Source organism: Bombina bombina, chromosome 11 (genome assembly GCF_027579735.1).
Source record: "Bombina bombina isolate aBomBom1 chromosome 11, aBomBom1.pri, whole genome shotgun sequence".
Classification (NCBI taxonomy): Eukaryota; Metazoa; Chordata; class Amphibia; order Anura; family Bombinatoridae; genus Bombina; species Bombina bombina.
Window position 1 is genome coordinate 197,131,393 of NC_069509.1, and position 25,700 is coordinate 197,157,092.

Consider the following 25,700-nt stretch of genomic DNA (forward strand, 5'->3'; position numbering starts at 1 on the left):
GAGATAGCCAACAGAGAAGAGAATCCCTGGTCTCTTGATCCAGATTTAGTAGAGGGGACAAATCTGTGTAATCCCCATTTCACTGACTGAGCATGCAGAGTTGCAGCGGTTTGAGATGTAGGCGGGCAAACAGCACTATGTCCATTGCCGCTACCATTAAGCCGATTACTTCCATACACTGAGCCACCAAAGGGCGAGGAGTGGAATAAAGAACACAGCAGGAAATTAGAAGTTTTGATAACCTGGTCTCTGTCAGGTAAATCCTCATTTCTACAGAATCTATTAGAGTTCCCAGAAAGGAGACTCTTGTGAGAGGGGATAGAGAACTCTTCTTCGTTCACTGTCCACCCATGCGACCTCAGAAATGCCAGAACTATGTCCGTATGAGACATGGCAATTTGGAAATTTGACGCCTGTATCAGAATGTCGTCTAAATAAGGGGCCACTGCTATGCCCCACGGCCTTAAGACCGCAAGAAGTGACCCCAGAACCTTCGTAAAGATTCTTGGGGCTGTAGCTAACCCAAAGGGAAGAGCTACAAACTGGTAATGCCTGTCTAGGAAGGCAAACCTGAGAAACCGATGATCTTTGTGTATCGGAATGTGAAGATAAGCATCCTTTAAATCCACTGTAGTCATGTATTGACCCTCCTGGATCATAGTTAGGATGGTACGAATAGTCTCCATCTTGAATGATGGGACCCTGAGAAATTTGTTTAAGATCTTGAGATCTAAGATTGGTCTGAAGGTTCCCTCTTTTTTGGGAACCACAAACAGATTTGAATAGAATCCTTGTCCCTGTTCCTCCTTTGGAACTGGGTGGATCACTCCCATAACTAGGAGGTCTTGAACACAATGTAAAAATACCTCTCTCTTTATCTGGTTTGCAGATAATTGTGAAAGGTGAAATCTCCCTTTTGGAGGAGAAACTCTGAAGTCCAGAAGACATCCCTGGGATACAATTTCCAACGCCCAGGGATCCTGAACATCTTTTGCCCAAGCCTGGGCGAAGAGCGAAAGTCTGCCCCCTACTAGATCCGTTACCGGATCGGGGGCCAATCCTTCATGCTGTCTTAGAGGCAGCAGCAGGCTTTTTGGCCTGCTTACCTTTGTTCCAAGTCTGGTTAGGTCTCCAGACCGACTTGGACTGGGCAAAAGTTCCCTCTTGTTTTGTATTAGAGGAAGTAGATGCCGCACTCGCCTTGAAGTTTCGAAAGGCACGAAAATTAGACTGTTTGGCCCTTGATTTGGACCTATCCTGAGGAAGGGCATGACCTTTTCCTCCAGTGATATCAGAAATTATCTCCTTCAAACCAGGCCTGAATAGGGTCTGCCCCTTGAAGGGAATATTAAGCAGCTTAGACTTTGAAGTAACTTCAGCTGACCATGATTTAAGCCATAGCGCCCTACGCGCCTGAATAGCAAAACCAGAATTCTTAGCCGTTAGTTTAGTCAAATGAACAATGGCATCAGAAACAAAAGAATTGGCTAGCTTAAGTGCTCTAAGCTTGTCAAGTATATCATCCAATGGGGTCTCTACCTGTAAAGCCTCTTCCAGAGACTCAAACCAGAAGGCCGCAGCAGCAACTGGGGCAATGCATGCAAGGGGCTGTAGCATAAAACCTTGTTGAATAAACATTTTCTTAAGGTAACCCTCTAACTTTTTATCCATTGGATAAGTCCTGTGTGGCGGCATCTATTGGAAACATTTTCTTAAAAATAGGAGAGAACGGCACACCTGGTCTATCCCATTCCTTAGTAATAATTTCTGTAAACCTTTTAGGTATTGGAAAAACATCAGTGTAAACAGGTACTGCATAGTATTTATCCAATCTACACAATTTCTCTGGCACTGCAATAGTATCACAGTCATTCAGAGCAGCTAAAACCTCCCTGAGCAACACGCGGAGGTGTTCAAGCTTAAATTTAAATGTTGATATTTCAGAATCAGGTTGAATCCTCTTCCCTGAGTCAGAAAAATCACCCACAGAAAGAAGCTCTCCTTCCTCAGCTTCTGCATATTGAGAGGGGGTATCAGACATAGCTACGAAAGAGTCAGTATGCTCTGTATTTCTTCTAACTCCAGAGCTGTCTCGCTTTCCTCGTAACCCAGGTAGTCTGGATAATACCGCTGACAGTGTATTATCCATGACTGCCGCCATGTCTTGTAAAGTAAACGCCATGGGCGCGCTAGATGTACTTGGCGCCTCTTGAGCGCGAGTCCCTTGAGCGGGATTTAAAGGTTCCGACACGTGGGGCGAGTTAGTCGGCATAACTTCCCCCTCGTCAGATTCCTCTGGTGATAAATTTTTTAAAGACAGAATATGGTCTTTATTACTTAAAGTGAAATCAGTACATTTCGTACACATTCTAAGAGGGGGTTCCACCATGGCTTCTAAACATAATGAACAAGGAGTTTCCTCTATGTCAGACATGTTTAAACAGACTAGCAATGAGACCAGCAAGCTTGGAAAACACTTTAAAGCAAGTTAAGCAAAAAATAAAAACGGTACTGTGCCTTTAAGAAAAATAAAAAAGGTCAGAATGTGAAAAACAGTGAAAAAAAGCAGTAAATCAAACGAAATTTTTACAGTGTGTATAATAAGCTAACAGAGCATTGCACCCACTTGCAAATGGATGATTAACCCCTTAGTTTAAAAAACGGATAAAAAAAACGATAGACTTTTTTTTTAACAGTCATAACAAACTGCCACAGCTCTGCTGTGGCCCTACCTTGCCATACAAACGACTTTGGAAAGCCTAAAAACCCTTTAGAGAGGTCCTATAGCATTCAGGGGACTCCTTGAGGGAAGCTGGATGTCTGTCTGCAAAAGTTACTGCGCAATTAAGCGCTAAATTAGGCCCCTCCCACTCATGTCTACACAGTGGAAGGCCTAAGAAAACTGTTTCTAGGCAAATTTAAGCCAGCCATGTGGAAAAAAACTAGGCCCCAATAAAGTTTTATAACCAAAACATATATAAAAACGTTTAAGCACTCCCAGCAAATGTTTTATATGACAGGAATTGAAAAATAATAAGAGTATTACCTCTGACAGTAAGCATGATACCAGTCACTATTAAATCACTGTAATCAGGCTTACCTTAAATAAATCTGGTATCAGCAGCATTTTCTAGCATTTACATTCCTCTAGAAAATATTTAAACTGCACATACCTCATAGCAGGATAACCTGCACGCCATTCCCCAGCTGAAGTTACCTCTCTCTTCAGTTATGTGTGAGAACAGCAATGGATCTTAGTTACAAACTGCTAAGATCTTTAGAGACCACAGGCAGATTCTTCTTCTATTTTCTGCCCGGGACCAAAATAGTACAACTCCGGTACCATTTAAAAATAAACTTTTGAATTGAAGAAAAAACAACTACATTTCACCACATCTCTCTTACTGCTTCCATGCTTGTCGAGAGTTGCAAGAGAATGACTGGAGGTGGCAGTTAGGGGAGGAGCTATATAGACAGCTCTGCTGTGGGTGATCCTCTTGCAACTTCCTGTTGGGCAGGAGAATATCCCACAAGTAATGGATGATCCGTGGACTGGATACACCTTACAAGAGAAATATCTGTCTGTTCAGAAGTCCGACTCTCAAATGCCTGGAGAGAGGACGACAGACAGCAATAGTTAGCATCCACCAACTGAACAATCCAAGTCACCTTCTATATGGAAAAGGAAACCTTAGATCCTCCCTGTTGGTAGAAATAAACCGTTGAGGTGACATTCCCCGACTGGAACCAAACTAAGAAACGAATGAGGCCAAGCTATCAGAACATTGAAGACTGCTCTCTACTTCAGATAACAAAGAGAAGAGCAGACACGTTCAAGTCCATAATCTTAATGAGACCCAGACAGCATACCAGCCCAGCAAGTTGGCATCCGTGGTCACATCACCCAGGAATATCTCCAGAAGCACAAGCCCTGAGATAGATATTCCTGAAAATTACTCCGGTAGACTCTTGTCGACTGATCTAGATCTATCCTTTGAGGCAGATCTGATGCTCTCCCCTTTTATGGAAATTAGCAAAAAGGAATGATATCCCATGGAAATCATTAAACCAATTCCCTCCTAAATCGAATCACTGAAAAGTGAAGGAGATTCAGCTGCAGTTAGATCCGAACTCCCAACCTTCTGGTTGTAAAGAGTTAAAGGGACATTATGCACTCAAAAAAATATGGGGTATTTAAATAAATAATTCAAAGAATATAAAGTTTGTAATTGACATGTATTAGCAATTTTTCTGCTAAAGCTTCTAAAATTGATGACAAAGTTTCACTACATAAGAATACGTTCGTAGGACACACTAGCTACAAAGCAAGGAGTTTTTCCTCGCTCCCTAGCTAGTGTCCTTATAGCCAGCCCCCATGCTGGAGCTGCTAATACATGTCAATTACAATCCCCTCCGTGACTGTTCCACTGTGCAGGGGAATCTCACTCACTGGGCCCTGTGCCCAGCACCCTGTTCACCCTTCTAATTGTTTACTTGCCTGCCAGCTGTCCCCCTTCGTTTTCAGACTGAGCCCCACAAGTTGGCTGTTATTATGTGTTGCAGCATTGTGGGCTGTGTGTGAGTATGATCATGCTTTCTAACATAGCTGTAATGCCCATATTCAATGCTCATACTCACGCACAGCCCACAACGCTGCAACATAGCATATCGCTAAGGGGATAATTGAGCAAACGCGACGTGCACAAAAGCTTGGAGAATATTGCGTATATAGTACATTATACGCAATGTAAACTTTGATAACTAGTAGAGCACCGTGCTTATTAGTCACAAGCTACAAGGAGGAGGCTGCTGGCATGTACTACTATATACGGGGAGTAAAGCAAACTAACACACAATGCACAGTACCATTATTCACGCACAACACGTCCAGCCGCACATACTGTTATCACTCACGGTTATGCACTAAGATGCCGCGCACATATCTTCAGCACCGGTCATATATATTTATTATAATGCGTATGGTGTAGATTCCAAGCGGGGGCATCTGAGGACTGTCCATTCTCCTATGGTCCCTAAATAGAAGCCGTGTGTTGATATTTCTGAATTGTGTAAGAATGCCCATATTCAATATTCATATTCAGCTTCTGTTTAGGGACCCTAGGAGAACAAACTTCCCTAAATAATAAACAGAGGTGTTCAAGCTTAAACCTGAAAGAAACATGTTATAAGTGCACAGCCCCCCTATATAGAAGAACAAAAGGCACTTACCTGCAATCCAGCCGTCCAGCAGGAGGACAGCCTAACCGGTATGAGAGGAAGCCACTCCTCACATAGACCTTAATGTAAACCTGCCTGGCAGCAGGGCAGCTCACTCGGTTTGAGAGGCATTCTCCCTCACATGGACTTGTGGAAAAAAAGGAAGACTGAGTAATCTCACTCAGGCTTTCAGGTTAGGGCAGCAACAACTATTTGGGAGGCGCAGTGAGGATTATACCCCACAAGTTCCCAATTGCTTAAAAGCCACCACTGCTCTACTGAAGAGACTGATATGGGCTACGGCTAAACCCCAGGAAAGAGCAGAACAAACTTGCACTGCTTTAAAATAATACACTCTTGATTGAAGAATCTTCTTTTCAGACACCTAAACTTTACCACCTCCTTGCTTTTAACGTAGGCAAAGAGTATGACTGGGGTTGGAGGGAAGGGAAGTGATACTTAACAGCTTTGCAGTGGTGCTCTTTGCCGCCTCCTGCTGGCCAGGAGTGATATTCCCAACAGTAATTAATGATGATGATCCGTGGACTCTGTGTCATTAGAAAGAAATAAAACCTAAGCTTAAACTAAAAAAACCTAACATTACTAAAAAATTAAAAAACCTAAAATTACTAAAAATAAAAAAAAACTTACAAAACAAAAAAAAAATAAAAACTAACATTACTAAAAATAAAAAACCTAACAATACTAAAAATAAAAAAAAACTAACATTAATAAAAATAAAAAATAACATAACTAAAAATAAAAAACCTAACATTACTAAAAATAAAAAAAATGAACATTACTAAAAATAAAAAACCTAACATTACTAAAAATAAAAAACCTAACATTACTAAAAATAAAAAACCTAACTACTAAAAATAAAAAACCCAACATTACTAAAAATAAAAAACCTAACAATACTAAAAATAAAAAAAACCTAACATTACAAAAAATAAAAAACCTAACATTACTAAAAAATAAAACTACAATTACAAATAATAACAAATGAAATGATCCAAAAACAAACTAAATTTATGCTTACTTGATAAATTTATTTATTGACACGGTGAGTCCACGGATCATCTAATTACTGTTGAGAATATCACTCCTGGCCAGCAGGAGAAGGCAAAGAGCAGCACAACAGAGCTGTTAAGTATCACTTCCCTTCCCACAAACCCCAGTCAATCGACCAAGGGAAAGGAGAGAAAGAAAATAACACAAGGTGCAGAGGTGCCGGAGGTTTATATACCAAAAAAACTGTCTGAAAAACAGGGTGGGCCGTGGACTTACCGTGTCAAGAAATAAAATTTATCAGGTAAGCATAAATTTTGTTTTCTAACACCACGATGAGTCCACGGATCATCTCTAATTACTATTGGGAATCAATACCCAAGCTAGTGGACACAGATGACAAGGGAGGGACAAGACAGGGAACCTAAACAGAAGGCACCACTGCTTGCAGAACCTTTATCCCAAAAAAAAAGCCTCAGTCAAGGCAAAAGTATAGAATTTATAGAATTTGGGGAAAAAAGTGTGCAAAGACGACCAAGTTGCAGCCTTGCAAATCTGTTCCACAGAAGCTTCATTTTTGAAAGCCCAGGAAGAAGAGACAGCCCTCGTGGAATGAGCTGTGATTCTCTCAGGAGGTTGCTGTCCAGCAGTCTTCACAGAAAGGTTTTAGAAGACAGCACCTCAATATTTTGGCTTATGGGGCACGGAACCCAGGATCTGCCTTGTCCTGCAGGTACTCCAAACAAACAAAAGATTGTTCCAGACACCAACAATTTTAAAAGACCTTTATTCTTTCATTTTGGGTCCAAGCAAAAAAACTACAACATTTCAGCAGTCTCATAGGCCAAACGAATAACACTCTTCAGCCAAAAGGAAAGAGAAGTAGCCGTAGCTTTCTGGCCCTTATGTTTCCCAGAAAAACAAACAGAGCAGAAGACTGACGAAAGTCCTTAGTCGCCTGTAGATAACATTTTAGCGCACGTACAACATCTAGGTTATGCAACAAACGTTCTTTACCAGAAGAAGGGTTAGGACACAAAGAAGGAACAACGATTTCCTGATTAATATTCTTGAACGAAATAACTTTAGGCAGGAAACCCAACATAGTACGCAAAACCACCTTATCAGAATGAAAGGTAAGATAAGGGGAATCACACTGTAGCGCTGAGAGCTCCGAAACTCTCCAAGCAGAGGAAACAGCAACAAGAAACAAAACTTTCCAAGATAACAACTTAATATCTAAGGAATGCATAGGCTCAAATGGAGACCTTAAGAACAAGATTAAGACTCCAGGGAGGAGTAACAGGTTTAAATATAGGCCGGATCCTGACCAAGGCCTGACAAAACGATTCAACGTCTGGCACATCCGCCAGACGCTTATGCAACAAAATAGACAATGCTGAAATCTGACCCTTCAGAGTACTAGCTGACAAACCCTTCTCCAGACCGTCCTGGAGAAAAGACAAAATTCTAGGAATCCTGACTCTACTCCAAGAGTATCCATTGGATTCACACCAATATAAATATTTACACCATATCTTATGGTAAATCCTACGAGTCGCAGGCTTATAAGCCTGGATCAAGGTCTCAATGACCGTCTCTGAAAACCCACGCTTATATAAAATTAAGCGTTCAATCTCCAAGCAGTTAGCTTCAGAGAAATGAGATTTGGATGAAGGAAGGGACCCTGAAGTAGAAGGTCCTTCCTCAGAGGAAGTCTCCAAGGTGGAAAGGATGACGTTTCCACTAGGTCTGCATACCTTCAACGAACCTCAGACTGCTTCCCAACCCAGAAGCCTGGTATCCATGGTCACAATCACCCAGGAGGGTCTGCGGAAGCAAGCTCCCTGGGAGAAATGTTCCTGAGACAACCACCACTGAAGAGAGTCCTTTGTCGCCTGATCCAGATCTAGTCGTGGAGACAGATCCTTATAGTCCCCGTTCCATTGTCTGAGCATGCATAACTGCAGAGGTCTGAGATGGAACCGAGCGAACGGAATGATGTCCATGAAAGCCACAATTAGACCAATTACTTCCATACATTGAGCCACTGACGGCCGAGGAGAGGACTGAAGGGCAAGACAGGAGTCGAACATCTTTGGTTTTCTGACCTCCGTCAGAAATATCTTCATTGATAGGAAGTCTATTATGGTCCCCAAGAACACTACCCTTGTAGCTGTAATTGGAGAAACTTTTCCCAGATTCACCTTCCATCCGTGGGAGCGAAGAAAAGACAAAAAGATCTCCATATGAGAGTCTGCTTATTGAAAAGACCACACCTGAACCAGAATGTCATCCAGATATGGCGCCACTGCAATGCCCCAAGACTGAATCACTGCCTAAGAAAATTTTGGGGGCTGTGGCAAGGACGAATGGAAGAGCCACAAACTGAACGTGATTGTCCAAGAAGGCGAATCTCAGAAACTTGTGATGATCCTTGTGAATGGGAACAAGAAGGTATGCATCCTTTAGGTCTATGGTTGTCATGAACTGACCCCTCTTGGACCAATGGAAGAATAGAACGAATAGTCTCCATCTTGAAGGATGGTACTCTGAGGAACTTGTTTAAAAACTTCAGGTCTAAGATTGGCCTGAAAGTTCCCTCCTTTTTGGGAACTACAAACAGATTCAAGTAAAATCCTAGACCCTGTTCCTGTGGAGTAACTGGAACTATTACTCCCAGAGCAGCAAAGTCCTTGACACAATGTAATAAAGCCCACCGCCCAGGGATCCGGAACATTTTTTATCCAGGCTTGAGAGAAAAGAGAAAGTATGCCCAATGCTGACCCTTCATGCTGACTTGGAGTCAGCTGCGGGTTTCTTAGAACGTTTCCCCTTGTTCCAAGACTGGTTAGGCTTCCAGGAAGACCTGGCTTGATCTTCCTTGGAGGAGGGAGAGGAGGGTTTACCTCTAAAGTTACGAAAGTAACGAAAATTACTCTTACATCCTTTCTGCTTATTCTTTTTATCTTGAGGAAGAAAAAAAAGACCCCTTCCCTCCTGTAATATCTGATATAATTTCAGCCAAACCAGGCCCAAACAATCTTACACTTGTAGGGGATTGCCAAAAGTTTGGACTTAGATGAAACATCCGCAAACCAGGACTTCAACCATAAGGCTATGCGAACTAGTACCGCAAAACCAGATATCTTTGTCCCCCAGTTTAATGACTTGTAAGGAAGCATCCGTAATAAAGGAATTGGCTAACTTAAGGGCCTTAATCCTGTCCTGGATCTCTTCAAGAGGAGTATCTGTCCTAATAGTATCAGACAACGTATCAAACCAGTAAGCAGCAGCGCTGGTGACAGTGGCAATACACACCGCAGGCTGCCATTTGAGACCCTGGTGAACGTACATTTTCTTTAACAATGCCGCCAGTTTCTTATACATTGGATCCTTAAAAGGACAACTATCCTCTATGGGAATAGTAGTCCTCTTAGCCAAAGTGCAAATCACCCCTTCCACCTTAGGAACCGTTTGCCAAGACTCCTTAATAGAGTCCGCTATTGGAAACATTTTCTTGAAAATTGGAGATGGAGAAAAGGGAATACCGGGCCTCTCCCATTCTCGTGCAATAATCTCGGTAGCACGGCCTGGTACAGAGAAAAGAGAAAGTATGCCCAATGCTGACCCTTCATGCTGACTTGGAGTCAGCTGCGGGTTTCTTAGACCGTTTCCCCTTGTTCCAAGACTGGTTAGGCTTCCAGGAAGACCTGGCTTGATCTTCCTTGGAGGAGGGAGAGGAGGGTTTACCTCTAAAGTTACGAAAGTAACGAAAATTACTCTTACATCCTTTCTGCTTATTCTTTTTATCTTGAGGAAGAAAAAAAAGACCCCTTCCCTCCTGTAATATCTGATATAATTTCAGCCAAACCAGGCCCAAACAATCTTACACTTGTAGGGGATTGCCAAAAGTTTGGACTTAGATGAAACATCCGCAAACCAGGACTTCAACCATAAGGCTATGCGAACTAGTACCGCAAAACCAGATATCTTTGTCCCCCAGTTTAATGACTTGTAAGGAAGCATCCGTAATAAAGGAATTGGCTAACTTAAGGGCCTTAATCCTGTCCTGGATCTCTTCAAGAGGAGTATCTGTCCTAATAGTATCAGACAACGTATCAAACCAGTAAGCAGCAGCGCTGGTGACAGTGGCAATACACACCGCAGGCTGCCATTTGAGACCCTGGTGAACGTACATTTTCTTTAACAATGCCGCCAGTTTCTTATACATTGGATCCTTAAAAGGACAACTATCCTCTATGGGAATAGTAGTCCTCTTAGCCAAAGTGCAAATCACCCCTTCCACCTTAGGAACCGTTTGCCAAGACTCCTTAATAGAGTCCGCTATTGGAAACATTTTCTTGAAAATTGGAGATGGAGAAAAGGGAATACCGGGCCTCTCCCATTCTCGTGCAATAATCTCGGTAGCACGGCCTGGTACAGGGAAAATCTCCACAGCGGTGGGAACATCCAAGTACTTGTTCAGCTTACTATATTTCTTAGGGTTGACTACGACAGTCATATCTTAGTCGTCCAAGGTAGCTAAAACCTCCTTAAGTAACATGCAAAGGTGTTCTAGCTTAAATCTGAAGGAGACAACCTCAGCATCAGAAGGAGGAATTATACTGTCTGAGTCTGAGATTTCACCCTCAGACGCTACCGAAGTGTCCTCTTCCTCTGACTTTTGGGAAGGATAACACAACTTGATCAGAAACCTTACATACTGATTTCTTAAGTTTCCTTTTACGCTTTCCCTGCAGCATAGGAAAAGCGGACAATGCCTCAGATACAGCAGAGGATACCTGGGTAGCAATATCCTGCAAAGAAAATCCTACCGGATTGTGAGCGGAAATGCAACGCACTGCATTTGGAGACTGAAAAGATTGGGAAGCTTAAGGAGAAAGCTGCGGCATATCTTATACAGGACACACCTGAACAGCATCCGCCTTAGCTAAGGGTGGCTCATGGTCAAACAATTTATCTCTGTAACTCAAAGTTCTCTCAATGCAAGAGAAAAAATGGTGCTGGAAGTTCCAATTGGGAATCAAGGCACAGCTTGCATGAAACAACTTGTAAAGCCTAATCCATCTTTGCAAAAGTAATATCAAAAGAGAAAACAATAGACCGCTTTAAAGTAACTTAAATTGAAGGTACTGCGCCTTTAAATTCATTTTAAATGTTGGACGTAAAGCCCGCAATAAACCCCAGGCCACCCAAACACCTCAGTAGCTTAACTAAGGTACCTACCTGTCCTGCAGCCAGAGAACGATTCTTACTCCCAAATGATCCATTCCGGACCTGCAACAGCTTAGAAATGTATTATACACACGGAGCAGCCGACAACTGCGTCACTAACTCACAGCCGACAGCGCAACTGAAACCGCGCCAACAGCCCTCTAACAAGGACCCTTCCCTTTTAATAAGAAGTGGTCCCGGCAGTCATAATACAGAGTAGGGAGAAGTACATGGCCGCATCAAAATAAAAGCAAAGTTCTGCCCGGATCTCAACCGGAGAAAAAACACAGCTGAGCCACCAATACATAAATAAAATGAGTCTCCTCACAGTCTCCAGTGCCTGCAAAACTGCCAATAATTAACCATTTCATATACTGGTTAACAATAAACGTTAACAATAAACCGGAGAAAAAACACAGCATTTAACTGCTGAAGTGCCAAATTCTCTCCAAGAAAATATATAAATGGCACTTACCTGAAGACCGGCAGCAGGACAGCTCACCTGGTTTGAGAGGATGTCGTACCTCACATGGACCTGTGGAAAAGGAACGAATCTGAGTAAACTTACTCAGGCTTTCTGACTTAGGGTAGCAAAAACCTTGAGAAAATGCAGAGGATTGTACCTCACAAGTTCCCAATTGCTCAAAAGCCACCACTGCCCTACTGAAGAGATTGAAGTTGACTAAGGCTAGACCCCTAGACCCCAGGAAAGATCAGAGTAAACCTTCTCTGCTGTAAAATAATAAAATCTTGATTGAAGAAGACTTATCAGACACCTAAAACTTCACCTCCTCCTTGCACTGTAGGTAAAGAGAATGACTGGGGTTTGTGGGAAGGGAAGTGATACTTAACAGCTTTGCTGTGGTGCTCTTTGCCTCCTCCTGCTGGCCAGGAGTGATATTCCCAACAGTAATTAATGATGTTCCGTTGACTCACCGTGTCATTAGAAAGAAATAAAAAATATTCCTATTCGAATACCCCGTTTGGAAAAGGAAAAAAAACAAAACCCCCCAAAAAAAAAAAAACCTAATCTATAACAAAAGACTACTAAGGGCCCTTAAAATGGCCTTTTGTGGGGCATTGCCCTAAAGTTAACAGCTCTTTTGCAAAAAAATAAAAAACAAACACCCCTTAACATTACAAACCCCTACCCCCCAAACTCACAAAATAAACCTAATCTATCCATTGCCCTTAAAAGGGCATCGAGCTCTTTATCGGCCTATAAAATAAAATAAAAAAGCACTAATCTAAAAAAAAAAAAAAAAATACATAACACTAACCCCAAAATCAATACTCACAGTTGCTGAAGTCCGGAGAAAGATATTCATCCCAGCGGCGAAACATCTTCAGTCATCGTGGGACCGGTATCTTCTATCTTCTTCAAAGGTCAGCCAATGGGAATTAGAGCTGCTTAAAGGGACACTGTACCCAAAATTTTTCTTTCGTGTTTCAAATTAAGCATGAAATTTTAAGCAACTTTCTAATTTACTCCTATTATCAAATTTTTTTCATTCTCTTGGTATCTTTATTTGAAATGCAAGAATGTAAGTTTAGATGCCGGCCCATTTTTGGTGAACAACCTGGGTTGTCCTTGCTGATTGGTGGATAAATTCATCCACCAATAAAAAAAGTGCTGTCCAGAGTACTGAAACAAAAAAAAAACTTAGATGCCTTCTTTTTCAAATAATGATAGCAAGAGAACAAAGAAAAATTGATAATAGGAGTAAATTAGAAATTTGCTTAAAATTGCATGCTCTTTCTGAATTAAAAAAGAAAATTTTTGGGTTCAGTGTCCCTTTAAATCCTATTGGGTGATTTGAACAGCCAATAGAATTTAGGCAGCTCTCATTCCTATTGGCTGATTTTCATTTTTCAGCCAATAGGAATGCAACAGTACCCCAATATAAAAGGGGTACCTTGCATTGAATCCTCAGTGTGCGGCGGACGATCATATGGAGAGGACTGACCTGGACAACCGCCTCCGCGCATCCACCGACTGCTCCGCCTCTGCAGGGATGAAGAAGATAGAAGATGCCGGTCCTGCGATGGATGAAGATGGAGCCATGTGGATGAAGATGCTTCGATGCTGGGATGAAGATCTTTTGCCGGACTTCAACAACTGTGAGTACCGATTTTGGGGTTAGTGTTAGGTATTTTTTTTTTTGGGGTGGTGTGTTTTTAGATTAGGGCTTTTTTTATTTTGATGGGCCGAAAAAGAGCTGAATGCCCTTTCTTTCTAATTAAATGGGAAGTCCACAGATCATCTAATTACTATTGGAATATCACTCCTGCCCAGCAGGAGGCAGCAAAGAGCACCACAGCAAAGCTGTTAAATATCACCTCCCTTCCCTCCACCCCCAGTCATTCTCTTTGCCTACGTTAAGAGCAAGGAGGTGGTAAAGTTTAGGTGTCTGGAAGAAGATTCTTCTATCAAGATTTTATTATTTTTCAGCAGTACAAGCTTGTCCTGCTTTTCTCCTGGGGTGTAGCTGTAGTCCATATCAGTCTCTTCAGTAGAGCAGTGGTGGCTTTTAAGCAATGGGAACTTGTGGGGTACAATCCTCACTGCGCCTCCCATGTATTATAATGATTCCCTAACTTTAAAAGCCTGAGTAAGATTACTCAGTCTTTATCTCTTTTTCCACAGGTCCATGTGAAGGAGCATGCCTCTCAAACCTAGTAAGCTGCCTTGCTGCCGGTCAGAATACATTGAGGAAAGTGCCATTTTTATTTTTCTGGGCTGCATACAGGAAAAAGATGGCACTTTACTTTTATTCATTGGGATACTAAATATGGCCTCTAGCAAGTTAATGGGCTTATCTAAGGCAGGCACTGGGAACGAGGAGTTGGGCTCAGTTTAATGGTGGTGTGTTTTACTTGCTCGCGTCAGTTTTTTTACTTCAGTATAATCATGCCGACCGGGAGGTTAGTTCTGTTACGCCAACGATGGGCGGGGCTCCCAGACGTGCTAACATTTTCTATTGCGCACTATTCTCTTCACTTCCTGTGTTCCGGAGGTGAGAGATTTTGTTGCGGTTCCGGTCTTGTATATCGATCGACATACCTTGGGTGCAACGCTCCGGTTTGAGTGCGGAATCCATCTGATAGCTATTCGCTCCGGTTTTCAGCAGGGCAGGTAGGCATCTTAGCAAGTGCTAAGCTGAGGTGTAGAGGCTGTCAGTGGTGTTTAAAAGTTTTTCTCACAACAGTAGGTTTGAAAGTTTTGCTGCGAAAATAAAGCAGTTTTCCTTTTTTATATTTAAAGTGACAGTAACAGGTTTTTTGTGTGAATTTTTAATTAAAAATTAAGTACTTTTATTTTTAATTCTGGGTAAAGATGGACCAGGAGGCTTTGCCAAATGTTACATGTACTTTGTTTTGATGCTATTGTTGAACCACTAATCCCTTTCTGTTCCTCGTGTATTGAGAGAACATTAAATTACAGGGATAGACTTTTTGATTCTGAGCCAACATTGTCTAGGACGGATGCTATTCAGGAGTCTACGGACAATGTTCAGGATATGTTGCAGCTTTCTCCTTAAGTGTCCCAAAATTTATCGTCCACACATGCAGTGCCCTGCGTTTCCTCTCTAGCTCCACCTGGAGTTACGTTGCAAGACATCGCTACCCTGATGTCAGCTGTGGTACCTGATGCACTGTCTGCTTTTCCCATGCTGCAGGGAAAGCGCAAGAGGAAATGTAAAGAGTCAGTAAGGTGTCTGACGCAGTAATGGCTATTCCGAATATTCCCTCCCAGAAGCCGGAGGATGAGGACACTTCGGTAGCATCTGAGGATGAAATTTCAGCTTCAGACAGTGTAATTCCTTCTTCTGATGCTGAAGTTGTATCCTTCAGATTTAAGCTAGAACACCTCCGTTTGTTGCTTAAGGAGGTTTTAGCTACCTTGGACGACTCCGACACCATGGTCGTTGTCAATCCTAAGAAGTCTAGCAAGTTAAACAAATATTTTTATGTACCTTCTATGGTAGAAGTTTTCCCTGTACCAGATCGGGCTACAGAGATTATTGCTAGGGAATGGGAGAGACCGGGTATTCCATTTTTACATCCCCTATCTTTAAAAAGATGTTTCCTATTGCGGACACTATCAAGGAGTCTTGGTACATGGTCCCCAAGGTGGAAGGGGCAAATTTCCACCCTAGCTAAGAGACCCACTATTCTCAGAGGATAGTTGTTCCTCTAAGGATCATATGGATAAGAAGTTGGAGGGATTGCTCAAAAAGATGTATGTACACCAGGGTTTACTATGGAAACTGGCGGTGTGTATTGCTACAGTCACTAGTGCGGCGGCATACTGGTTTGATGCGTTGTCTGATTCTATTCAGACACTCTCCTTGAAGAGATCCAGGATAGGATCAAGGCTCTTAAGTTGGCCAATTCTTTTATTACGGATGCTTCCCTACAGGTTATCAAGCTGGGAGCAATAATTTCTGGTTTCGCCGTACTGGCAAGCAGATCCTTGTGGTTGAAATCCTGGTGTGCGGATGTGTCGTCTAAGTGTAAGCTTTTGGCGATTCCTTACAAGGGTAAGACCTTGTTTGGGCCGGGCGGAAATTATTTCCGACATTACGGGAGGAAAGGGTCATCTCCTCCCTCAGGATAGGAGGAATAAGCAGAAGGGACGTCAGAGTAATTTTCGTTCGTTTCGAAACTTCAAGGGTAAGCCTTCCTCTCCCTCAACAAAGCAGGAACAGTCCAAGCCTTCCTGGACGTCCAACCAGTCATGGAACAAGGGAAAGAAATTTAAGAAGCCCGCTTCTGACTCAAAGTCAGCATGAAGGGTCTGCCCCACGACCCGGGACCGGATCTTGAGGGGGCAGACTTTCCTTCCTTGCTCAGGCTTGGGATGTTCAGGATCCCTGGGCGGTGGACATCGTGTCCCAGGGGTACAAACTAGAGTTCAAGACCTTTCCTCCCAGGGGCAGGTTTCTGCTCTCAAGTTTATCTGTAGACCAGATAAAAAGAGGCGTTCTTACACTGTGTTCGAGACCTTTACGACCTGGAAGTGATAGTTCCTGTTCCAATTCAGGAACAGGGTCTGGGATTTTACTCCAATCTGTTCGTAAATTTAAAGGACGCGTATCTGCATGTTCCCATCCACAGGGATCATCACAAGTTTCTGAGGTTCACATTTATAGACTAACACTTCCAGTTTGTGGCTCTTCCATTCAGCCATGCCACAGCTCCCAGAATTTTTTCAAAGGTGATGGGATCCCTGTTGGCGGTGCTCCGGTTGCGGGGCATTGCAGTGGAGCCTTATCTGGACGACATTCTGGTTCAGGTGCCATCCTTTCAATAAGCAAACTCCCACATGGAGGAGATGTTATCTTTCCTGCGTTCCCACGGATGGAAGGTGAATTTGGGAAAGAGTTCCTTAATTCCAGCTACAAGGGTGGTGTTCTTGGGAAGTATAATAGATTCCCTATCGATGAAAATATTTTTGACAGAGATCAGAAATACAAAGATTTTCGAATCTCGTCTTGCCCTTCAGTCCTCTCCTCGGCCGTCAGTGGCCCAATGTATGGAGGTAATCGGTCTGATGGTAAGCTGCCATAGACATCATTCCGTTTGCCCGTTTCCACCTCAGACCTCTGCAGTTATGCATACACAGGCAGTGGAACGGGGATTATGCGGATCTGTCTCCGCGATTACATCTGGATCAGGCGACAAGAAATTCTCTTCTTTGGTGGTTGTCTCAGGATCATCTTTCCCAAGGAACTTGCTTCCGCAGACCCACCTGGGTGATTGTGATGACGGACGCCAGCCTGCTGGGATGGGGAGCAGTCTGGGGCTCTCTAAAGGCACAGGGGACGTGGACTAGGGAGGAGTCTGTTCTCCCAATAAACATTCTGGAGCTGAGGGCAATCTTCAATGCCCTTCTGGCCGGGCCTCAGCTGCAGCCCGGTTTATCAGGTTCCAATCGGACAACATAACTTCAGTGGCTTACATCAACCATCAGGGGGAACTCTGAGTTCCTTGGCCATGACAGAGGTAGCCAAGATTACTCAGTAGGCAGAGACCCACAACTGCTGTCTATCTGCGATCCACATTCCAGCAGGGGACAATTGGGAAGCAGATTTTCTGAGCAGACAGACCTTTCACCCGGGGGAGTGGGAACTCCATCCGAAAGTGTTTTCAAGCATGATTCTCAAATGGGGACAGCCGGATTTGGATCTCATGGCATCTTGTCAGAATGCCAAGCTCCCGAGGTATGGGTCGAGGTATCCTCAGGCTGTACTGATAGATGCTCTGGCGGTCCCTTGGAATTTCGGTCTCGCATACCTATTTCCTCCGTTCACTCTCCTTCCTCGGGTCATTGCTTGAATGAAACAGGAGAGGGCGTTGGTGATCCTCATTGCACTGGTGTGGCTCGCAGAATCTGGTATGCAGATTTAGTGGAGATGTCATCTCTCCCTCCTTGAGCACTTCCACTGAGGAAGGACCTTCTACTTCAAGGGCCCTTCCTTCACCCAAATCTCGTTTTTCTGAAGCTGACTGCTTGGAGATTGAACCCTTAATTTTATCTAAGCGTGGCTTTTCCGAGTCGGTCATTGAGACCATGATTAAGGCTCGTAAGTTGGTTACCAGGAAGATTTACTACAAGATATGGCTTAAATATCTGCATTGGTGTGAATCCAGAGGCTACTCTTGGAGTAGAGTTCGGATTCCTAGAATTTTGTCTTTTCTTCAAGAAAGGTTTGGAGAAGGGTTTATCAGCAAATTCTTTAAAGGGTCAAATATCTGCCTTGTCTATTTTGTAACATAAACGTCTGGCAGATGTAACAGACGTGCAATCTTTTTGTCAGGCCTTAGTCTGAATCAGGGCTGTGTTCAAACCTGTTACTCCTCCCAGCAGTCTTAACCTTGTTCTTAAAGTTCTTCAACAGGCTCCGTTTGAGCCTATGCATTCCTTAGATATTAAGTTATTATCTTGGAAAGTTTTGTTTCTTGTTGCAATTTCTTCTGCCCGCAGAGTCTCAGAACTCTCAGCGTTGCAGTGTGAATCCCTTTATCTTATTTTTCATTCTGACAAGGTAGTTCTGCATACTAAGTTGGGTTTCCTTCCTAAGGTTGTTTCGGATAGGAACATTAATCAAGAGATTGTTGTTCCTTCTTTATGTCCTAACCCTTCTTCTCATAAAGAGCGTCTGCTGCACAACCTAGATGTGGTGCATGCGTTGAAATACTATTTACAGGTGACTAAAGTGTTTCGCCAGTCTTTGGCTCTGTTTGTTGTTTTCTCTGGGAAACGTAAGGGTCAGAAAGCTACGGCTACTTCTTTCTTTGTGGCTGAAGAGTATAATTTGTTTGGCCTATAAAAACTGCTGAACAGCAGCCGCCTGAGCGAGTCATGGCTTATTCTATGAGGGCTGTTTCCTCTTCCTGGGCATTCAAAAATGAAGCTTCTGTGGAACAGATTTGCAAGGCTGCAACTTTATGTCCTCTACACACTTTTTCAAAATTCTATAAATTTGATACTTTGCCTCGGCTGAGGCTTCTTTTGATAGGAAGGTTCTTCAAGCAGTGGTGCCTTCCGTTTAGGTTCCCTGTCTTGTCCCCCCTTATCATCTGTGTCCTATAGCTTGGGTATTGATTCCCAATAGTAATTAGATGATCCGTGGACTCACTGTGTCATTAGAAAGAAAACAAAATGTATGCTTACCTGATAAATGTATTTCTTTCTTGACATGGTGAGTCCACAGCCCACCCTGTGTTTTAAAAGGGACATTAAACCCAATTTTTTTCTTTCATGATTTAGAAAAAGCATACAGTTTTAAACAACTTTCTAATTTACTTCTATTATCTAATTTGCTTCATTCTATTGATATACTTTACTGAAAATCATATCTAGATAGACTCAGTAGCTGCTGATTGGTGGCTGCATATAGATGCCTCGTGTGATTGGCTCACCCATGTGCATTGCTATTTCTTTGACAAAGGATATTTAAAGAATGAAGCAAATTAGATAATAGAAGTACATTGGAATGTTATTTAAAATTGTATTCTCTATCTGTATAATGAAAGAAAGTTTTAGGGTTTAGTGTCCCTTTAAGATAGGCCTTTTTTGTTGTATTATAAACCTCAGGCACCTCTGCACCTTGTTGCTTTCTTTCTCTCCATTACTTCGGTCGAATGACTGGGGGTGGAGGGAAGGGAGGTGATATTTGACAGATTTGCTGTGTTTCACTTTGCCGCCTCCTGCTGGGCAGGAGTGATATTCCCAATAGTAATAAGATGATCCGTGGACTCACCGTGTCAAGAAATAAATACATTTATCAGGTAAGCATAAATTTCGTTTTTCAGGGCAATGGGTAGATAAGGTTTTTTTTTTTTAGTTAGGTTTTTTTTTATTCTGTGGGTTTGGGGGATGGGGGTTTGTAATGTTAGAGGGTGTTTGTTGTAAAAAATTTTTTAGCCAAAAAGCTAATGACTGTAGGGCAATGCCCTACAAAAGGCCCCTTTTAAGGGTCCTTGGTAGTTTATTATAGATTAGGTTTTCTCTTTTTATTTTGGGGTGTTTTTTAAAAAAAAAAAAAAACACAAAAAAAAACGGTATTAGAATAGGAATTTTTTTTTATTATTTTGGACAATTTTTTGTAATGGTATTTTTTTTGCTGTAATTTTAGTGTTTATTATTTTTTGTAATTATAGTTTTAATTTTTTAGTAATCTTAGTTTTTTTTAATATTTTTAGAAATGTTAGGTTTTATTAGTGTAAATTCCGGTTTTATTTTTATTTCACAGATAGGTTTGTATTTATTTTTAAATAGGTAGTTAATAATTGTAACTTTAATTTAGGTCTATTTTAATTATGTTAAAGTTAGGGGGTGTTAGGTTTAGGAGTTAATAGTTTAATTTAGGTTGTTGTGATGTGGGGGTTAATAGGTTTAGTTAGTGTTGGCAATGTTTGGGAAAGGCGGTTTAGGGGTTAATAGGTTTAGTTGGTATCGGCAATGTCGGGGAACTGCGGTTTAGGGGTTAATAAGCTTTATTTAGTGTCGACGATATCAGGGAACTGCAGTTTAGATTAGAACAATTAAATATTCTTAATATGAATAAAGAATGGATCCGAAAATTCGGAAACCGATTTATTAATTTTTTGAATTTTTCTGGGTTTTAGTTACAATGCCGATTTGGAATCGGACAAAATTGGTCCGAAAATGAAATTCGGACGAAATGAATTGCACGTCTACTAAATATGTAAACGTTCTTAGGCACCAGCACCTACTGAGCATGTGCAAGATTCATATAATATACGTTTATGCATTTTGTGATTGGCTGTTGGCTGTCACATGATGCAGTGGGAATGCCTGTTATTGCTGCCCTGTCTGCTAGCTAATTAGGTAGCTTCAGTCTGTAAGGGTAGATAAATTCATGGTTTAAAGGGGCATTCAGAACCACTGCAGCTCTGGCGGCAGATATCTATAATATTACACTGCTCTGCTGTAGCACTACTGGGGGGAATTACATTTTTTTTACTTAAACACAACTCATCTCGCATAACCTGACAATGTACTTTGTGGGTCTCTATGAAGATGCGCACAAGCAAGAGATCTCCGTATTCACAAGTGCTGGATGCCGTAAGCCCAGAACCGGAGCCTCCGCTGACAGCCCCTAACTAAATGCGCGGTCATTCGCTGCAGTGGGGTTCCATGATGCACATGCGCCACAAGGTGAGGGTATTAGCATGCACAGTTGTAGCTATAACAGATTATTCTCTTACCTCTAACTCTTTGTGTTCAAAAGGCTTCAGGAGGTGCTGTGGTATCAGCTCATTAAAACCCTTCTGCAGAGCCAAAAACTGAGCCTCAATTCCTCTCATAAACCTCCAGTTAACGTACAACCTGCAAGAAACAAAGAAAGCTGAACACACCATATGCATCTCCTTTTGTGCGTTCTATTTACAGAAGCATTTAGTGGCAACTCTAGATCATTACCGACAAAACATAAGCAGAATGAACTCAGCATGAGGTCAAACTGTATCGCTATGGAAAAAGATCTTAAGAGTTTGTATGTATTTAATAGAAATACATTTGTAAGCAAAAGAAAAGTGAGACAGTGTGTGCGCGATAGTGAGACAGTGTGTGCGCGATAGTGAGACAGTGTGTGCGCGATAGTGAGACAGTGTGTGCGCGATAGTGAGACAGTGTGTGCGCGATAGTGAGACAGTGTGTGCGCGATAGTGAGACAGTGTGTGCGCGATAGTGAGACAGTGTGTGCGCGATAGTGAGACAGTGTGTGCGCGATAGTGAGACAGTGTGTGCGCGATAGTGAGACAGTGTGTGCGCGATAGTGAGACAGTGTGTGCGCGATAGTGAGACAGTGTGTGCGCGATAGTGAGACAGTGTGTGCGCGATAGTGAGACAGTGTGTGCGCGATAGTGAGACAGTGTGTGCGCGATAGTGAGACAGTGTGTGCGCGATAGTGAGACAGTGTGTGCGCGATAGTGAGACAGTGTGTGCGCGATAGTGAGACAGTGTGTGCGCGATAGTGAGACAGTGTGTGCGCGATAGTGAGACAGTGTGTGCGCGATAGTGAGACAGTGTGTGCGCGATAGTGAGACAGTGTGTGCGCGATAGTGAGACAGTGTGTGCGCGATAGTGAGACAGTGTGTGCGCGATAGTGAGACAGTGTGTGCGCGATAGTGAGACAGTGTGTGCGCGATAGTGAGACAGTGTGCGCGCGATAGTGAGACAGTGTGTGCGCGATAGTGAGACAGTGTGTGCGCGATAGTGAGACAGTGTGTGCGCGATAGTGAGACAGTGTGTGCGCGATAGTGAGACAGTGCGTGCGCGATAGTGAGACAGTGTGTGCGCGATAGTGAGACAGTGTGTGCGCGATAGTGAGACAGTGTGTGCGCGATAGTGAGACAGTGTGTGCGCGATAGTGAGACAGTGTGTGCGCGATAGTGAGACAGTGTGTGCGCGATAGTGAGACAGTGTGTGCGCGATAGTGAGACAGTGTGTGCGCGATAGTGAGACAGTGTGTGCGCGATAGTGAGACAGTGTGTGCGCGATAGTGAGACAGTGTGTGCGCGATAGTGAGACAGTGTGTGCGCGATAGTGAGACAGTGTGTGCGCGATAGTGAGACAGTGCGTGCGCGATAGTGAGACAGTGCGTGCGCGATAGTGAGACAGTGCGTGCGCGATAGTGAGACAGTGCGTGCGCGATAGTGAGACAGTGCGTGCGCGATAGTGAGACAGTGCGTGCGCGATAGTGAGACAGTGCGTGCGCGATAGTGAGACAGTGCGTGCGCGATAGTGAGACAGTGCGTGCGCGATAGTGAGACAGTGCGTGCGCGATAGTGAGACAGTGCGTGCGCGATAGTGAGACAGTGCGTGCGCGATAGTGAGACAGTGCGTGCGCGATAGTGAGACAGTGCGTGCGCGATAGTGAGACAGTGCGTGCGCGATAGTGAGACAGTGTGTGCGCGATAGTGAGACAGTGCGTGCGCGATAGTGAGACAGTGCGTGCGCGATAGTGAGACAGTGCGTGCGCGATAGTGAGACAGTGCGTGCGCGATAGTGAGACAGTGTGCGTGTGCGATAGTGAGACAGTGTGCGTGTGCGATAGTGAGACAGTGTGCGTGTGTGATAGTGAGACAGTGTGCGTGTGTGATAGTGAGACAGTGTGCAGTGTGTGTGCGTTAGTGAGACAGTGTGTGCGCGATAGTGAGACAGTGTGCATGTGTGATAGTGAGACAGTGTGCATGTGTGATAGTGAGACAGTGTGCATGTGTGATAGTGAGACAGTGTGCGTGTGCGTTAGTGAGACAGTGTGTGTGTGCGTTAGTGAGACAGTGTGTGTGTGTGTGTGATAGTGAGACAGTGTGTGTGTGCGTTAGTGAGACAGTGTGTGTGTGTGATAGTGAGACAGTGTGTGTGTGTGATAGTGAGACAGTGTGTGTGTGTGATAGTGAGACAGTGTACAGTGTGTGTGCGATAGTGAGACAGTGTGCAGTGTGTGTGCGTTAGTGAGACAGTGTGTGTGTGTTAGTGAGACAGTGTGTGTGTGTTAGTGAGACAGTGTGTGTGTGTTAGTGAGACAGTGTGTGTGTGTTAGTGAGACAGTGTGTGTGTGTGTTAGTGAGACAGTGTGTGTGTGTGTGTTAGTGAGACAGTGTGTGTGTGTTAGTGAGACAGTGTGTGTGTGTGTTAGTGAGACAGTGTGTGTGTGTGTTAGTGAGACAGTGTGTGTGTGTGTTAGTGAGACAGTGTGTGTGTGTGTTAGTGAGACAGTGTGTGTGTGTGTTAGTGAGACAGTGTGTGTGTGTGTTAGTGAGACAGTGTGTGTGTGTTAGTGAGACAGTGTGTGTGTGTTAGTGAGACAGTGTGTGTGTGTGTTAGTGAGACAGTGTGTGTGTGTGTTAGTGAGACAGTGTGTGTGTGTGTTAGTGAGACAGTGTGTGTGTGTGTTAGTAAGAGTGTGTGTGTGTGTTAGTGAGAGTGTGTGTGTGTTAGTAAGAGTGTGTGTGTGTGTTAGTGAGAGTGTGTGTGTGTGTTAGTGAGAGTGTGTGTGTGTGTGTGTTAGTGAGACAGTGTGTGCGCGATAGTGAGACAGTGCGTGCGCGATAGTGAGACAGTGCGTGCGCGATAGTGAGACAGTGCGTGCGCGATAGTGAGACAGTGCGTGCGCGATAGTGAGACAGTGCGTGCGCGATAGTGAGACAGTGCGTGCGCGATAGTGAGACAGTGCGTGCGCGATAGTGAGACAGTGCGTGCGCGATAGTGAGACAGTGCGTGCGCGATAGTGAGACAGTGCGTGCGCGATAGTGAGACAGTGCGTGCGCGATAGTGAGACAGTGTGTGCGCGATAGTGAGACAGTGTGTGTGTGTGTTAGTGAGACAGTGTGTGTGTGTGTTAGTAAGAGTGTGTGTGTGTGTTAGTGAGAGTGTGTGTGTGTGTTAGTGAGAGTGTGTGTGTGTGTGTGTTAGTGAGACAGTGTGTGTGTGTTAGTGAGAGTGTGTGTGTGTGTGTTAGTGAGACAGTGTGTGTGTGTTAGTGAGACAGTGTGTGTGTTAGTGAGACAGTGTGTGTGTGTTAGTGAGACAGTGTGTGTGTGTTAGTGAGACAGTGTGTGTGTGTTAGTGAGACAGTGTGTGTGTGTTAGTGAGACAGTGTGTGTGTGTTAGTGAGACAGTGTGTGTGTGTTAGTGAGACAGTGTGTGTGTGTTAGTGAGACAGTGTGTGTGTGTTAGTGAGACAGTGTGTGTGTGTGTTAGTGAGACAGTGTGTGTGTGTGTTAGTGAGACAGTGTGTGTGTGTGTTAGTGAGACAGTGTGTGTGTGTTAGTGAGACAGTGTGTGTGTGTTAGTGAGACAGTGTGTGTGTGTTAGTGAGAGTGTGTGTGCGATAGTGAGACAGTGTGCAGTGTGATTGTGATAGTGAGACAGCGTGCGCGATAGTGAGACAGTGTACACAGCGTGCGCGTGTGACAGTGAGAGAAATGAGACTGAGTAGTTTATCTGCTCAGAGCTGAACACACTACAAGACCAGCTTCTCTGCTAACAAAATGTATAACCTGCAATGTCTGACACACACAAACCTTAAGCTGCAGCATAAGAATAAGCTGGCAGCACCGATGACCAAACACAATAAAGACAACTTGTCCTATATTCAAGCCCTGTGGGAAACGTGGTGAATGGAGGAAAATTTGTGCAAGAGAGAGGAAAGTTGTGAGTTTTATTGGTCTCAATTCTTCCACTGCAATAAATGGGTTCTGGATAAAATCTTGGAACAACGTTTGTGACGGCTACTGTCTCACACCAACAGAGTCATTAGCCAACACCAAACACAAGGCTGTTCTGAGGTTTACTAGTGCTCATGTCAGGAGCCTTATAGGTCAGGAACGCAACTCTCACACCAACAGAGTCATTAGCCAACTCCAAACACAAGGCTGTTCTGAGGTTTACTAGTGCTCATGTCAGGAGCCTTATAGGTCAGGAACGCAACTCTCACACCAACAGAGTCATTAGCCAACTCCAAACACAAGGCTGTTCTGAGGTTTACTAGTGCTCATTTCAGGAGCCTTATAGGTCAGGAACGCAACTCTCACACCAACAGAGTCATTAGCCAACACCAAACACAAGGCTGTTCTGAGGTTTACTAGTGCTCATGTCAGGAGCCTTATAGGTCAGGAACGCAACTCTCACACCAACAGAGTCATTAGCCAACTCCAAACACAAGGCTGTTCTGAGGTTTACTAGTGCTCATTTC

General features: G+C 43.5%; 1 protein-coding gene across 1 annotated transcript in view; it reads right to left on the reverse strand.

Moving 5' to 3' along the window:
* Positions 1 to 25,700, reverse strand: part of SMURF1 (SMAD specific E3 ubiquitin protein ligase 1) — a gene marked incomplete in the record, with an annotated part of 166,796 nt that overhangs the window by 48,011 nt on the left and 93,085 nt on the right. Inside the window, 1 exon segment of the mRNA XM_053694615.1 lies at positions 21,208 to 21,328. Coding sequence (XP_053550590.1) covers positions 21,208 to 21,328 — 121 coding nt within the window.